Source organism: Somniosus microcephalus, chromosome 27, assembly GCF_052327205.1.
Source record: "Somniosus microcephalus isolate GS21.2 chromosome 27, FLI_Smic_1.0, whole genome shotgun sequence".
Lineage (NCBI taxonomy): Eukaryota > Metazoa > Chordata > Chondrichthyes > Squaliformes > Somniosidae > Somniosus > Somniosus microcephalus.
The window spans coordinates 4,493,664-4,510,115 of NC_141013.1; the positions used below are offsets into that span (position 1 = coordinate 4,493,664).

The window sequence follows — 16,452 nt, forward strand, 5'->3', positions numbered from 1 at the left end:
TTCTAGACACTGGGCTTATTGCCAGACCACCTTGATGTGTTGGCCCAACTTGTGACTCGGAAGACAAATGGATCAGGTGAGACAAGGTAAGTTTTAAATCAAAGGTATCTTTATTTTTAAGGAGAATAAAACATAGAGAATGAAGAAACAATGCAGACAAAAATCATGAACACGCCTCTCAATGGGAACTAAAATTTAACACACAAGAGTTACTTTGACTATCATAATACATCAATTCTAGATCAGCGATATAATAAAACGGGGGTGGAGAAAGCGCACGGCACAACGAAGGATGAATAACACTCCCGAATTACAAAGCCCTTAATATTAAAAACCCTCCCGTCTCTACAATATACCTCAACTAGATCGGCTAGGTGGAGTTGGGCCTCTATGCTCACCAGGGTTTTTAAAACTGTCCTTGACCTTGGTGCTCCTGTATCGTCCGGGATCTCCAATCTTCCTTATGGTACCGGCTCCTGAACCTGCTCTCCTGCTCGAACTTGTAGGCCCTCCGTGCTCCTCGAGCCGTAATCGAACCTCTCCACTTGCTCTGCCTTTGACCTCGTGTCTGTGTGAAACTGTTTTTTTAATGTCTCTTTTCCCCCAACAGTTATACTGTTTTCTTGCCCTTATCTTGGCGCCAAATCAGGGGTTTTCTTTTGTTAAAGTAATGGGCAGGCTGCTTTGACAAAAGTGGGTACTTTATTTTAATGTCTTGTAAATGAAACTAATGGGATCTGTCCTGTGTCCCTCTGAGTTTGGTACAGATAATAGGTTTTGTCTGTGCTCTGCGATTTCAGAGATGGGTTTGCATTTTGCTAGCAATTAACACACCTTGAGGTGTAAATACTTTTGTTTTGACTTCGTTACTACTGTAACCATTTTTTTACCATATAAATCGCAGTCAGTTCTGGAATCTTCTAATCGGTGGTGACTCAGGTTTCTTTAAGACACTGCAGTGGTATGTCCTTCTGAAATGAGTCATGTGATCTGCCAACTCCATCTTGTGTTCATAAAATGTGGCCATTTCAGGGGTTTTACAATGTAGACTGTATTTTCCTGGATTTTTGCGAATCCTACAGTTCCCCCTGTGATACAATGGACATCTCAAATCGTCTTTTGTATCATGAATGTTTTAGGGTGAGCATAAATCCGTTCCTGTAGTGTATGTAACCTGTACCACCTTAAGAGGATACCTTAAGGTGATGGACTACTTTTTGATGGCTCCTGTACATTGTAGTACCGGTGGTGACCACACCGGTATATAAACCCTGTGGAGCAAAGTGTATTCCAGTTCAGCCCTGACCCTCAGTTACTAAAGACCTGTTTAAGTATTTCTGTAGTCTGTCCAGTTATTCAGCATAACTACATTTGAAAGCACAGACTCAACAGTGGCGACGAGTCTGATCTTACCTAGCGGCAGTTGCATCAAAGGAAGCTTCACCTCTGAAACGGGCGTCGAACAAGGACATCCACCCTCAACATCCTGCTGGGCACTGCATAGCACGGGAGGCAATCGGGAACCCGGGTTGGGTTCTGGCCACGAAGTCTAACATCAGTGAACATCCCTTCGACGACAGCGGCGGGTAAGCCCGATCGAGCGGCACGGGGGGGATGTCGGCCGAGTTGTCAGTAAGAGAAGGGGAGGGAAACGACGAAAAGGGCGGAGAACACGACCGCAGCCGGTGTCAGGGGCCAGACTGCAATCGGGGCAGCGACGCGCAGCAGCCAGAAAAGCGTTTATGTCCACAAGGACCGCGGGAGCGGCGGGAACAAGAGCAGCAGCGTCGGGGAAAATAAAGGACCGCTGGGAGGCAAGAACGGCAACAGCGCAGTAAGCGCCATTTTTAGTCGGCGGGGGAAGAAGACAAGCGCGGGAAAAGCCGCCAAGCGCGGGAAGCCGCCATTTTGAAAAATAAAATAAAATAATAATCATAATCCGAAGGAAAGGAAACTCAACAAGGATGCCAAAAACAGGTAACATCACTGCTTTTGATAGCGATGTGGAAGATTGGGCCACTTATGTGGAACGCGTTGAAGTTTACTGTACAGCGAATGAGGTACCGGTGGATAAGAAAGCACTAACCCTATTAAACTCAATGGGTGCGAAGACGTACGGGTTATTAAGGAACCTTGTAACACCAGATAAACCGGTAGGAAAGAGTTTCGCGGATATTGTTACTATCCTGCAGGAGCATTTAAACCCCACGCCACTGCTGATAGCGGAACGATTTAAATTCTACAAAAGAATTAAACTTAAAGAGGAAAGCAACGCTGAATTCTTAATCGAACTGCGCAAGTTATCAAAGTACTGTCAGTTTGGTACAGGACTAGCAGACGCACTGAGAGATAAGTTTGTGTGTGGGCTCCTAAGGGAAGGAACCCAGAAGCGACTGCTAGAGGAAAAGGATCTTACGCTGGACAAAGCTTTCAGCATTGCAGCATCGCACGAGGCAGCAGCACGAGGCACTGCAGAAATGCAGCAAAGGCCATTGGAATTCAGCACCAATGAAATGGCATTGGGCGCAGTAAAGTGCTATCGTTGCGGAAGGACAACGCATGACCAGAACCAGTGCTGGTTCAAAGATAAAGAATGCAGGCAATGTGGCAAACTTGGTCACATAGCGAGAGTATGCCGGTCAGGAAAGAAGACCAGCAGCAAAAAGTCGCCGCAGGAGAAGTACAAAAAAGTACACAAGGTGACAGAGAACAGTTCGGATGAACAGAAGATGGATTCAGACTCCAGCAGTAAGGAACTGGGTTGTCTAAAAATACATAATGTGGGTAACACAGCGGACCACCAAACTATCTGGGTCATGCTTCGGATAGCAGGAGTCCAAGTGAAGATGGAATTGGACACTGGATCGGCATTGACGGTCATGAATAAGCAAGATTACAAAAGGTTATTCTCACACATTCCCCTGAGGGATACGGAGATTGTATTGAAAACATACACTGGGCAAAGAGTATACCCCATCGGAAAGATAAAGGTAAATGTGGTCTACAATGGTAAAGAAAGTCAGGAAATGGACTTGTATGTGTTACCTGATGGAGGTCCGCCACTACTGGGACAGGAATGGATCCGGAGAATAAATGTGGACTGGCATTCCATACAAGCGCTAACTGTAGATTCCTGTAAAGAGGACGACATCAAACCTAAACGGCTGTCCAAAATATTGGACGATGCTAAGGAGGTGTTCCAACAGGGACTGGGAACACTGAAAGGAATTACGGCAAACATCAAGGTTGAAGAACATGCAAACCCAAAATTTTTCAAAGCCAGACCGGTACCTTATGCGATACGACCTGCTGTGGAAGCAGAGCTGGAAGGGCTAGAACGTTCAGGAGTACTGTCAAAGGTGGACTGGAGCGAATGGGCCACACCCATTGTTCCCGTCATGAAGCGTTCGTTGAGCAACAAGCCGGGGGAACCTGGGAAGGTTCGCATCTGTGGCGATTTCAAGATCACTGTTAATCCAGTTCTTCACACGGTGCAATATCCGCTTCCGCGGATTGAAGATATCTTCGCTTCGCTGTCTGGCGGGAAACACTTCACCAAGATAGACCTGGCGCAGGCGTACCTACAGATGGAAGTTGATGAAGCGTCACGCCAGTATCTCACGATCAACACACATAAGGGCTTATATCGGTATAATAGACTGGTTTTTGGAGTGGCATCGGCTCCAGCGATTTGGCAAAGGGCCATGGAGCAGGTATTGCAGGGAATTCCAGGCACACAATGCTACCTGGACGACATTCTGATTACAGGAGATGATGATGAGGAGCACCTCGCGAATTTGGAGCAGGTGCTCACCAGATTGAAAGAATATGGACTCAGAGTTAATCGCCAGAAATGTGAGTTCTTTCAAAAGCGAATCTCGTACTGCGGCCACGTCATTGACCAGGAGGGGCTCCATAAGTCACCTGACAAGATCGAAGCTGTTGTGAAAGCTCCCGCTCCGGAAAATGTATCCCAGTTGAGGTCGTTCCTTGGGTTGGTTAACTATTACCACAAGTTTCTTCCAAATTTATCCACGGTGTTACACCCGCTGAACACTCTTTTGCAAATGGGAGTACCATGGAAGTGGAGCGAGGATTGTAAGCGGGCTTTTCAAAAAAGCAAGGCACTGATCACCTCTAAGGAAGTGTTGGCTCACTTTAACCCAATGCTGCCTATTCGCTTAGCTTGTGATGCTTCTCCATATGGTATCAGGGCAGTGCTCTCACATAAGTTGCCAAATGGCTTGGAAAGGCCAGTCGTGTTCGCATCCAGATCATTGACCTCCGCAGAGCGCAACTATGCTCAGATAGATAGGGAGGCTCTCAGCCTCGTGTGGGGAGTTAAGAAATTTAACCATTACCTGCAAGGCCAAAAGTTTACGCTGCTGACAGATCACCAGCCGTTGGTTTCCATTTTTAACCCTAAGAAGGGTGTTCCGGTTATGACGGCGCAGAGGCTTCAGAGATGGTCCCTTTTCCTAGGGGCACATCAATATGATATCGAATTCAAAGGTACAAAGCAACATGGTAATGCTGATGGGCTGTCGCGCCTGCCACTACCTACAGCGGAAGAGGCACCGGCAGTTGACCCTGTCGAGATATTTCACTCGACCATCATCGAATGCTTACCAGTCACCAATGCGAGTATTGAGAGAGAGACCCGAAACGACCCGACACTGTCTCGGGTCTACGATTTGACAGTGAAGGGATGGCCAGCACATGGCGACCCACTGTTACCAGCATTCTCAGCCAGACGAGAACAGCTGTCCGTCTGTCAAGGAACATTGATGTATGGAACAAGGGTGATTATTCCTCCTAAATTAAGGGAGAGAGTTCTGAAGGAACTGCATGAAGGTCATCTGGGGGGAGTCAAGATGAAAAGCCTTGCTAGGGCTTATGTGTGGTGGCCAGGTATCGACAAACAAATAGAGGATCTGACTAAAAGCTGCTCAGGGTGCCAAAAAGTTCAAAACGCACCTCCAATTGCACCGCTGCATCCGTGGGAATGGCCTTCAACCCCATGGCAACGCGTGCATATCGACTTTGCAGGTCCATTCATGGATTCCATGTTTTTGATAGCGGTAGACGCACATTCTAAATGGCCAGAAGTGATTAAGATGTCGACCACTACCTCTGAAAAGACGATCGCAGTTCTAAGAACCATATTTGCAAGGAATGGGTTGCCGGAACAAATATGTTCAGACAACGGACCACAGTTCGTGTCAGAAGAATTCCAGAAATTCATGAAAAAGAATGGGGTGAAACACTATACATCTGCCCCATATCATCCGGCTACCAATGGGTTGGCCGAGAGATTTGTACAAACGTTCAAAAAGGCGATAAAGGCCATGAGCGAAGACCACATTCCACTACAACACAAGGTGGACAATTTCCTGATGGCATATCGAAACGCCACGCATGCAGTGACAAATCAAAGCCCTGCCATAATGTTCTATAACAGGAGGTTGCGGTCCCGGTTGGATTTGTTAAAACCCAATGTGCGTAGGGAAGTCGAAAACAAGCAATTCCAGCACGTAAATAACAAGGCCACTCGGAGTTTCGAAATAGGACAACCAGTGTTGGCCAGGGATTATAGGAATGATAAATGGCAATCCGGAACAATTCGTGCCCGATAAGGACCCTTGATGTACACGGTAGATGTTGGAGAGAACGTAATACGACGTCATGCTGACCAACTTGTGGAATCGAGAACAAGGGTCGACCCCATGTCTACGGCAGAGACACCAGTTGAAGAAGTTATTGAGCCTGTAGCATCTACCTCAGACTCGAACGTACATGATGATGTTCAATCCATAGGAGATCAAATGGATGAGTCACCCCAGCAACGAGAACCAGAGACCCCTGAAAGGCGTTATCCGGCCCGGATCAGGAGGCCTCCTCAGAGACTGAATCTTTGAACAGTTTTGTGTGAAAGTTGTATATATGTTATCCATGTAATGTTTAAATTGGGGTGTACACTGTTAAGCTAAAAGGGGAGGAATTGTAGTGTATGTAACCTGTACCACCTTAAGAGGATACCTTAAGGTGATGGACTACTTTTTGATGGCTCCTGTACATTGTAGTACCGGTGGTGACCACACCGGTATATAAACCCTGTGGAGCAAAGTGTATTCCAGTTCAGCCCTGACCCTCAGTTACTAAAGACCTGTTTAAGTATTTCTGTAGTCTGTGTCCAGTTATTCAGCATAACTACATTTGAAAGCACAGACTCAACAGTTACCCCCCCCAACTGACCTTCCCCGTAGTTTACCTGACTATGGAGTGTACCTTGCACACGCACTTTCCTCATCCCGAAAATGGAGTTGAGTAGATATCCCCTACCGGAGAAACATTTATGCTATGTACAGACTCACCTTAGAGTCATAACCCGACGCAACACAATCTTTGTTATAATACACCAAAAACAGATGGAATAAGAACATTTAGCTACACGGGCGAGTCCCCGTTTATGCTGACATAGTGGCCCCGCCAATTCCGCTGACTAGGGAACTCCCTGTCGTGTCCCTTCCTCCTACACTGGACACAGACCAGGTACAGAACGATCCCTACCTGGCACACCACTAAGACGTGGGAAGCCAGTCTGACCCATGATGGGATCTCTATATTATCAAAAAGGTCCCACCATGGTGGAACCACTATGTCTTGGATTTTTGCCCCTATGTCGGTGGTTTTCTGCTCTAAAGTAAAGAAGTGCTTCTGAGAGACAGTAACTGCTTTCAGCAGTTCGGTTAAATGTTCTGGGAGAGGGGGAATTGTGAAACCAAAGTGGGCCACGTACTTCTGGAGATCGATGAAGTTCTCCTTGACAGTGAGGTGAACAGTGGATGGTTCAGGGATCGGGATAATCCGCAGCTGTGCCACTTGAACTACTGCCTCGGGTTTGAAACAGAAGCTGCTTTCACTGACCGCGCACCAGCCGTGCTGTCCGTGCCGGTAGTGAGACGCTGCGGTGGCGACACAATATGTCCCACCTCCTATGTATGCCACCTGTGGGGGAACATGGTCCTGTGCCATGGCTTCCATGGTGCAATTGATAGGCTTAGCGTCAGCAGAACTGAACCCGCACTGTGGTGTTGAATAGGCATTCAAGTGCTGGGGACACAGGATTATGTGTGCTCCCCGGTTACGGCACCCCAAGAGGTGAGTCCCCGTCATAGCATGCTCCCACTTAATGACGTAGGGCGGGACCTCTGCGAAACGGACGTGTGCTCCCCCCCGAATGACTCCAATGTTCACCACCCTATACACCGGCGCAGGTCGGGCCGCCCTACTCATTACTGGGATCCGCACGACGACCCCCATGATGGTGTGGTTGGAGCGACCACAGTCCACCGGGACTGGGTAGGCCTCAGAAGCGAGCCGGAGCTGGCACGGACTCAACGCGTTCTCAAAGGGGTGGAGGGCTGCGAGGTGTTTGTTACTGATCCAGGAGGGGACCAAACCCTGTTTTAAGTCCTCCAGATTGCTGCGGCCCTCGCCCAGCAACCATGCTCCGTATAGTACGCACACCTCATTCTGGGCAGCCTGATCTGAGGCGTTCCTGTCCTCCCTAATGAGAGTGTTGACCGTCCGAGCCTGCTTCTCCAGCTCTGCTATGATTTCTTTTAAATGGAGAGTCATAGCCTGGTCCTCGTGGAGCTCCGAACCCACCACCCGATTTTCGTCCGTGAGGATCCCCCTCAACTGGGTCTTTAACCCGTTAACCTGCCGTTGCAATTCGATGTCGTCCATACTATTTATGATGGACGACCCAGTGTTAAACCCTGTGAACCAGTCGTTCACTGCGCCCCTTCTTTGTCTCCACAATTGCTCCCATTCCTTGTGGCCCTCGGTGTAGAGTTCGGTTCTATTGACCCCCGCGAAGTCAAACTCGTAAAACTTCTGCAGGGTCTCTTTCAGCAAGGCCTGATACAGCCTTGCCGTCTCTACGGGGCACCATTCCGGCAGGTGCACCTCGGTCAGGTTGAGGATGCGGTTCATCCGCTCCACAATCCCCGATGACTGTGGATTGTAGGCTACGTGCCATTTCCCCTGAATGCCCAGCAGCACCAGGGTGTTCTGCATTACTTGGCCGGTAAGCTGGCTTCCCTGATCGCATTCCACGAACTGGGGCAGTCCCCATCTCGAGAACACCTCCCGCACCAAGATTCTCGCAGTCCCTAACGCTGTGGCTGTTCGGCAGGGGAAGGCTTCAACCCATTTAGAGAACACGTCCACCAGAACGAGGCAGTACTTATAGCCTCCCTGGGTGGCGGGTAAGGGTCCGATATAGTCAATTTGGATTGACTGCCATGGTCCCTCTACCCTCCTAACGTGTCCCATCGGCACCTTCCTCCTGTGAGGATCGGGGTTATTTGCCGCGCACACAAGACAGTTCGCGCAAAACTCCCGGACGTCCTCCCGGAGTCCTGGCCACCATCCTGCTTGTTCCACCCGCTGCCAGGTGACCTCAGGCCCGGGGTGCCCTGCTCCTGGTCCCTCATGGGCCAGTTGAAGGAATTCCCTCCGGTGCTGCTGAGGCACCACCCACTGCTCTTCTTTAAACAGCATTCCCTCTCTTATGGACAGGGATGCTGCACCATACGGGCCTTCCATTTTCTTCCCCTCGCTAACCGCGTTAAATACCCCTCTCAGGGCAGGGTCCTGAGATTGGACCGATTTGAGGTCCGGGGCTAGCGCTACCCCTACACTCTTCTGGATCCCATCCCTGCCTTTTACAGCTGCCACTGGTCCGGACCCGTAGGGGTCCCAGAAAATGCCGGTCTGGGCACCCTCTCTCGCCAGTGCGTTAGCTCGCTGGTTCCCCTGACCGCGAGGTTCTGTGGAGGAGTGAGCCTTCACCTTGTGGATGAAGACCTCACCCTTCTCCCCCACGGCTGCCAGGATCTTCTCCAGCAGGGGCTTTACCACCAAGGGTCTCCCATCCGCGGAAGTGAATCCGCGACGGGACCAGATGGCCAGGTATTCGGTACACGAATTGCATGTAAACATGCTGTCTGAGCAAATCGTGTACGGGGTAGGGAAAACTTCGGGATGGGTAACCACATACGCCACAGCAGACAGTTCTGCCTGCTGGGCGCTCATGGTACTGGGGAGTTTAATCGCCAACGCAATGTCAGCCGTTGGGTCATACACTCCGAACCCCGTGAGCCGCTTTCCAGCGGATACTGTGCTGGAACCATCCACGTAAATCTCACGGCCGGTGGGATGTATCCCAGCCTGGAGACCAACGTTGACCTCCCATACCCCTTCAACAGAACATTGATGGGCTGTCCCAGGGTAAGCCAGGTTGGCGGCTAATCTGGGCTCGCACAGGCCTCGTACCCGCAGATCCATTTGTGAGAGGAGTAGGTCCAGTGCGCAATGCGGGCACTGCTTACTGTCCCATCCTTAATCCTCCCATCCAAAAGCATCTTGGTGGGCGTGTGGTGTGAGGAGGGTGATGGGGGAGGTGCCTGTGAAGATGGCGGATCTTTTCACAGCCCAGTGTGTGGCCAAGAGGTGCCGCTCACAGACCGAGTAGCTCCTCTCCACGTCGGTGAGCACCCTGGAGGAGTAAACCACGGGTCTCAGCTTGCCATGTCGCTCCTGGAGCAACACAGCACTCAGACTGTCCCCGCTGGCCGCCACCTCCAGGAAGAACTCCCTTCCCCCATCTATCGCTCCCAGGGCTGGTGCGGTCTGCAGCTTCCTTTTTAGGAGCTCGAACGCGGCCTGGCATCCTTCATCCCACGACCACTCCACTCCCTTGTGCAGGAGTCGGAGTAGTGGGGCTGCCATGGCCGCATAGTCCTCCATGAAGTCTCGGCAGTACCCGGTTAGCCCTAGAAACGACCTCACACCCTTTATGGTGACGGGGACCGGTAACTCCAGTACCGCCTCCCTCCTAGCCCTATCGATGGCCCTTTCTCCGGCGCGGATGGTCAGCCCCAGGAACTTGACTTCCTTTTGACCGATCTGCACTTTCTTTGGGTTGACTTTGAACCCCCTTCTGGTCAGTAGTTCCAACAGTTCAGCCAGCAGTGGGCCGTGCTCCCCGACCGTGTCGGTAAACAGGAGCAGGTCGTCCACGTACTGTACTAACTGAAGGGGCTGACTGAACTCCTTCAGGCTGTCTGCCATGCATTGGTGGAAAATGCTGGGACTATTGTGGAATTCCAGGTATACTGTTGCCCTCTGAAAGTAAAGGCAAATTTATACTGGTCCTCCCTCCGCACAGGGATCGACCAGAACCCATTGGAAATATCCAGCACCGTGAACGTGGTCGCGGATGCGGGGATACTCCCAATGAGGTCTGCCACTGTGGGGGCATATGCGGGGATGTTGCTGTTCAACACCTGATAGTCCACCGTGGCGCTCCAGGAATTGTCCGGTTTCTTAACCGGCCAAAGCGGAGAGTTCACATGGGTGGCTATAGGCCTCAGTACCCCCTGCTGTACCAGCGCTGATATGGCCACCTCCATATCAGCCACTGCTTTTGGGGCCGAGCCATGGGATCCCCATCTACCCTAACCTCAAAGCCAGCAACCCTCCCACAGTCGTGTTTGTGCGTGGCGAACGCACCTAACTGAGCCTGCACCTCAGCTCTAAATACTTCTGGGATACCCTCCATCATTTCACCAAGGTCGTAACTCCCTTTCGGCTTCATGGTACACAGGGTTCCCTTCCCATCCTTTCCCGGGATTACTACCACTCCACTTTCCTTTCCGGTGTTGGCCCCCCAAAGGCAATGGTTCCTGAGGTCCACGAGGATCCCATGGCCCACGATGAAGTCGGCCCCTAGGATCCCCTTCCCTCCCTCCGCATCCCATCTCGCCAGGACACATGTCCACTTTGTCTGGAGTGTGCCCAGGCGGATCGAGAGTGGCCTGGAGAACGCACCCGTCTGCTCCGCCCCTGTGAACCCCGATAGGACGTATGGAACCCCGTTAGACAGAGGTGAGGTGGTGGGATTCTCCGTATGGATCACGGTGCATGTAGCTCCCGTATCCAACAGATAAGTCCCCGTTTCCTTCTCTACCTCCATCTGCACGAGCGGTCTCTTCCATCCGTCGTACTGGAGCGCACATAGATAGACGGGCTGCACAGGCTCCAGTCATTGCAGGCCACTTTGGGAAGGGGTTGGGGGAACTGCTGGACCGGTGGTGGCTGCTATCTTTCCCTTAGTGAGGACCAATGACCTCACTGAAGCCAGCAGCACGTCCAGCAGCTCTGGAGGGACAGTTGGCTCCGTCTCTCTCTCTGGGGCAGAGGTCGGGGGTGCGGCCGGGGCTTGGGCTGGGGCTGTGGGGACCTTTTCCCTTGTGTCCTTCCAGGGATTCTTACAGTCCCTGCGCCAATGCCCCTCCTTCCCGCAGCCGTAGCACGTTTGTCGGCTTTGGTTGGGACGGCTCCCTTCCTGGCGCCACTCTTTACGGGGCTGGTCACCAGGCCTGACCTCTCAAACCTTCCCGTTTTGCTGGGGTGTCTCACTATCCCTTCCGTTTCTAAAGGTGACGGTGAGTTGGCGGATCACCGTCGCCTCCGTGGTCAGAGGGTTTCGGGGGTCGAACCAGGCCATTGCCTGCGTTCGAACGCGGGGCAGGGAGTTATTCATCAGGCACCTGAGCCAGTGGACTAACTGGTCCCCGTCCAGGTTCGCTCGCGCCGGCATTCCCGGGCACGCACCCTGGTAGACTGGCCACAGCCTGTCCGCGAACGCCTGTGGGAATTCCCCGGGGAGCTGGACTGTTTTCTCCACCCGGGTGAACGGACTCCCCTCGTTCATCCCCATGGCCTCCAGGATCTCGTCCTTCAGCCTGCCATAATTTTCCTGACCCCTCTTACACCCATCGGGTAGCGTCTGGAGGAGATCGCTACCCAGGGAGAACAACATCATCTTGGCCTTCTCTGCCTCGTCGCAGTCGTTAACACAGGCCGCCTGCTCTATCTCCCTAAAGTGAAGAGAAGGGTCCCCCTTCATGGTGAGCTTGGGGATGTAGCTCACCATGGAGCGCAATTGTTGCGCACCGTGTGGCACCAGGAATTGGTTCTGGAGGTCCCCAGGTTCCCCGTCATCACCGGGTGGTCCGTACCTCCGTTGTGTCACGGGGTACACCGGTCCCGGTCCCTGATTCTCTCTCGGGCTACCCTGGTCTACCTTGGATTCTTCATCCTCCACCCCCTCCTGATCCCAGACCTCTGGAAAACTAGGGGCTAGGGGTGGTGGCTGTGAAATCTCGGGTTCCCTAACCCGTTTTGTTCTGGGGGCTGCCTGCGGGACTTCCCTGCTTGGGTTACCGTTGAACTCAGCCTGGCCGACCTTGGGGCTAATGAGGCATATCATCCCCTTTTGCCCTGGCCAATGCCAGATTCAGGCTTTCTATTTCCTGCCTACAGGGGCCGTGGTCTGCCTCCTCAAACCCTTGAGCGCAGGCCAGCTTATAGGCTGCTTTTACTTCACCTACCTTTTCCTCCTGTGCCTTCAGTTCCCCTGTAAGGCGACTAATCTCTGTTTTTAATCTCCTCTCTTTCTCCCTGGATTCTCTTGCCTGATACTCTACGTGTTCTACCCTGAACCTAGCGCTCCCCTCCAGCTCAGCTATCTTGCCCTCCAGCCTTTCTACCTTCCCCCGATGGTCCCGGACCATCGCTGCCCTCTCTTGGCTTATGGCTTCCAGAGCCACTAGCACCTTCCCTTCCGCTGCAACCTTTTCCTGCAGCTCCCGGGACAAATGCTTAATTTTGGTTTCCTTACTAGCCACCGCGTGGTCCAGTACCAGAACCTGCTTTTTATAGCACATAAGCCACACCGCTTTTTCAATGCCCTTGCGGTGCTCTTTACTAGCTGTCCACTGGGCGGCTGCCTTTAGGGGACGCTCAGCTCCTAACAGGTCATATACCCATTTTTTTGCTACATTTACTTTGCCACACATGTAGGAGGATAACCTGTCCTCCATAACATCTGTCTCACCCGAGTCTTTGTCCACCACACAAGGGTTCTGTAGCCAGTGTCCCATCTGGGTCGCCATTCTGTAAGGGGTCGTTTTAACGAGCTTGTGGTGTGCGAGATCGGTTTTTGATTTCACACTGCTCGTGAGCGGTTCCGAAGCGCTCCCCCCTCACCGGTTCTAGACACTGGGCTTATTGCCAGACCACCTTGATGTGTTGGCCCAACTTGTGACTCGGAAGACAAATGGATCAGGTGAGACAAGGTAAGTTTTAAATCAAAGGTATCTTTATTTTTAAGGAGAATAAAACATAGAGAATGAAGAAACAATGCAGACAAAAATCATGAACACGCCTCTCAATGGGAACTAAAATTTAACACACAAGAGTTACTTTGACTATCATAATACATCAATTCTAGATCAGCGATATAATAAAACGGGGGTGGAGAAAGCGCACGGCACAACGAAGAATGAATAACACTCCCGAATTACAAAGCCCTTAATATTAAAAACCCTCCCGTCTCTACAATATACCTCAATTAGATCAGCTAGGTGGAGTTGGGCCTCTATGCTCACCAGGGTTTTTAAAACTGTCCTTGACCTTGGTGCTCCTGTATCGTCCGGGATCTCCAATCTTCCTTATGGTACCGGCTCCTGAACCTGCTCTCCTGCTCGAACTTGTAGGCCCTCCATGCTCCTCGAACCGTAATTGAACCTCTCCACTCGCTCTGCCTTTGACCTCGTGTCTGTGTGAAACTGTGTTTTTTTAATGTCTCTTTTCCCCCAACAGTTATACTGTTTTCTTGCCCTTGGCGCCAAATCAGGGGTTTTCTTTTGTTAAAGTAATGGGCAGGCTGCTTTGACAAAAGCGGGTACTTTATTTTAATGTCTTGTAAATGAAACTAATGGGATCTGTCCTGTGTCCCTCTGAGTTTGGTACAGATAATAGGTTTTGTCTGTGCTCTGCGATTTCAGAGATGGGTTTGCGTTTTGCTAGCAATTAACACACCTTGAGGTGTAAATACTTTTGTTTTGACTTCGTTACTACTGTAACCGTTTTACCATATAAATTGCAGTCAGTTCTGGAATCTTCTAATCGGTGGTGACTCAGGTTTCTTTAAGATACTGCAGTGGTATGTCCTTCTGAAATGAGTCATGTGATCTGCCAACTCCATCTTGTGTTCATAAAATGTGGCCATTTCAGGGGTTTTACAATGTAGACTGTATTTTCCTGGATTTTTGCGAATCCTACAATTTGCGTCCACCTGAGAGGACAGGTTTAAGGTCTCATCCAAAAGACGGCACCTCTGACAGTGCAGCGCTCCCTCAGCACTGCACTGAAGTGTCAGCCTGGATTATGTGCTCAAGACTCTCTGGTTTGAGCCTTCTGATTCAGAGGCGACATTGCTACCCTCCTAGCCATGGCTTGACACTGCCGCAGAAATTCAAAACTAATCTGCAGAAATGATGAGAGGATTTTCAATCCCCAAAAACGGGTGGGCAGGGAAAGTTTAAAAATCTCAAACCCGAACCTAGCCCGCCTCGAACCTGCCCACTTCTGGTTTTCACAGAGGCGGGACAGGGAGCAGGTTTCCCGACCGTAACTCCTTTCCCCCTCCCCTCGCTGGGAAAACCACTCCAGTCACGATCGGGTCCAATATTTCAGGGAGCGAGTGGTCAATCTATGGAACAGGCTCCCTGGGGAGATGTTGGAAGCAGATGGTATCGATTCATTTAAATTCAAATTAGATTTCTTTCAGAAAATAATATTTGGGGATCCAGTATACGAGTAATTTGAGACGTGCCGTGTGGGGAGTATAGTGTGCTCGGGAGGAACAGGTGACTTTGGACTCCTGGTTCCCAAAGCTCTCCACCACTGGGGATTTTGCTCACCTCATGTCTGGGTCTATTGTAGACCCATTGATAGAGATTGATCGCTGTGATTGGTCAACAACCCCATTATCATATCATGGGACTACCAGGATGGGAGAAAGTCCCATCGATGGACCTTGGGTCTTTTTTCATCCAGCAATTCCCATGTGAACAGGTCAGCGTTCACGAGGAGTGTTCTGCTTTAATGCAAGTTTGAATCTACAGTTGGTTGAGCAGGAAAAAAAGCACAGTTTTTTTTGGAAAGAAATCCATTAATGGTTTGACGTGAGTTTAACACTGGGACGTTGCAGCAGAGGCAGGATATGTGCGTGGAGCACGATGGCCCCTGTGGGTTACAGAGATACAGCAGTCTCACGCAGGTATATTTCTTGTATTAGTAGGAAAGGGGGAACCCTTCCATTCTTTACGGTGGATTTTCACTCTTAATGGGATTTTTTTTAAAATAGGGTAACAATAAAAGAAATATTGGTTTAGGTGTGAACCCCCATGCAAATCCCCCCCCCCCCCCCCCCCACCCTGTGCAAATGCGCCCCTTTGTCTTCACATAAAGAAATTATTTGCTGTTGACGTTCCTGTCAGTGATTCGCCCCTCCAGTTGCAGGCTCTATGAGTCAGCTAGCTGTTGAAGTTTATTTGTTGTAGAGCCTGGGTGTTGCACTGGATGCAAATCTCTGAAGTGCAAGTGCTGAACGAGCTGAACACTTTCCCTTTTCTCTCTTTTACCAGATACTGGCCGCACTGGATGTGCTTTTGGCCAATAATTTAACTACAATCCAGGAAAGGTTTGTCATTCACAACATCTTAAAAGAGGGAAAACCAATGGCAGCTTCTGACTTTGAGAGGCGAGTATTGCAGTTACTCGGGAGGCTATCCGCTTTTAACTGGAGATTATCTACAAGTAGGACGCACAAGTATTAGAAATGTTACAGAGAAGTGTGACAAGATGGGTTCCAAGTGTACTGACAATGAGCTACGAGGAAAGGTTAGAAACCTCAGTCTCTCCAGGCGAGGGAGAAGACAGTTAAGGGAACCTTGTTGAAGGCTTTCATTTCCTGCCTTTTTTTCTCAGTTCTGACGAAGGGTTTCGACCCGAAACATTGACTCTGTTTCTCTCTCCACGGATGTTGCCAGGCCTGCTGAGTTTTTCCAGCGTTTTCTTCTGTATATAAAATATTCAGTGGCTTAGATAGATAAATCCTGAGTATTTTAAAATAAAGCAGGATAATGTGACTACAGGTTAGTGAAAAATAAATTGAAATCTGGCGCTAGAAGGATCTCCTTCCACCAAAGAGTGACTGGTCTGGGTAAAACTGGCAGGTAGGGTAGTACAAAATGGGACATTCAAAACCATATTGGATGCCCTTTCAAAAGGGAATTAGATATATACAGGAAACTCTTTGGTATCCGGCACTGACGGGACCGGCGTGGTGCCGGTTTATCAAAAAGTCCGGATTACAGAGAGGTATAGTTAAAAGGTACGAGAGCTCCGTACACAGCAACAAATCCAGGCTTCCCTGTTGCTTAGCAACATGTGCAGGAACTCCGGCCACAGACCAAGCGTCCCTGTTGCTTAGCAACAAGTGCAGGAGCCCCAGTTACACAGCCACAG

The 16,452-nt window shown here is 50.4% G+C and overlaps 1 protein-coding gene across 1 annotated transcript in view; it reads left to right on the forward strand.

Moving 5' to 3' along the window:
- LOC147099901 (uncharacterized) overlaps positions 1 to 15,761 on the forward strand; it is a 29,384-nt gene extending 13,623 nt beyond the window's left edge. Inside the window, exon 7 of the mRNA XM_085968958.1 lies at positions 15,570 to 15,761. Within this exon, the coding sequence (XP_085825084.1) occupies positions 15,570 to 15,761 (192 nt within the window). The remainder of the gene's footprint in view (positions 1 to 15,569) is intronic.
- Positions 15,762 to 16,452: the final 691 nt, after the last annotated feature.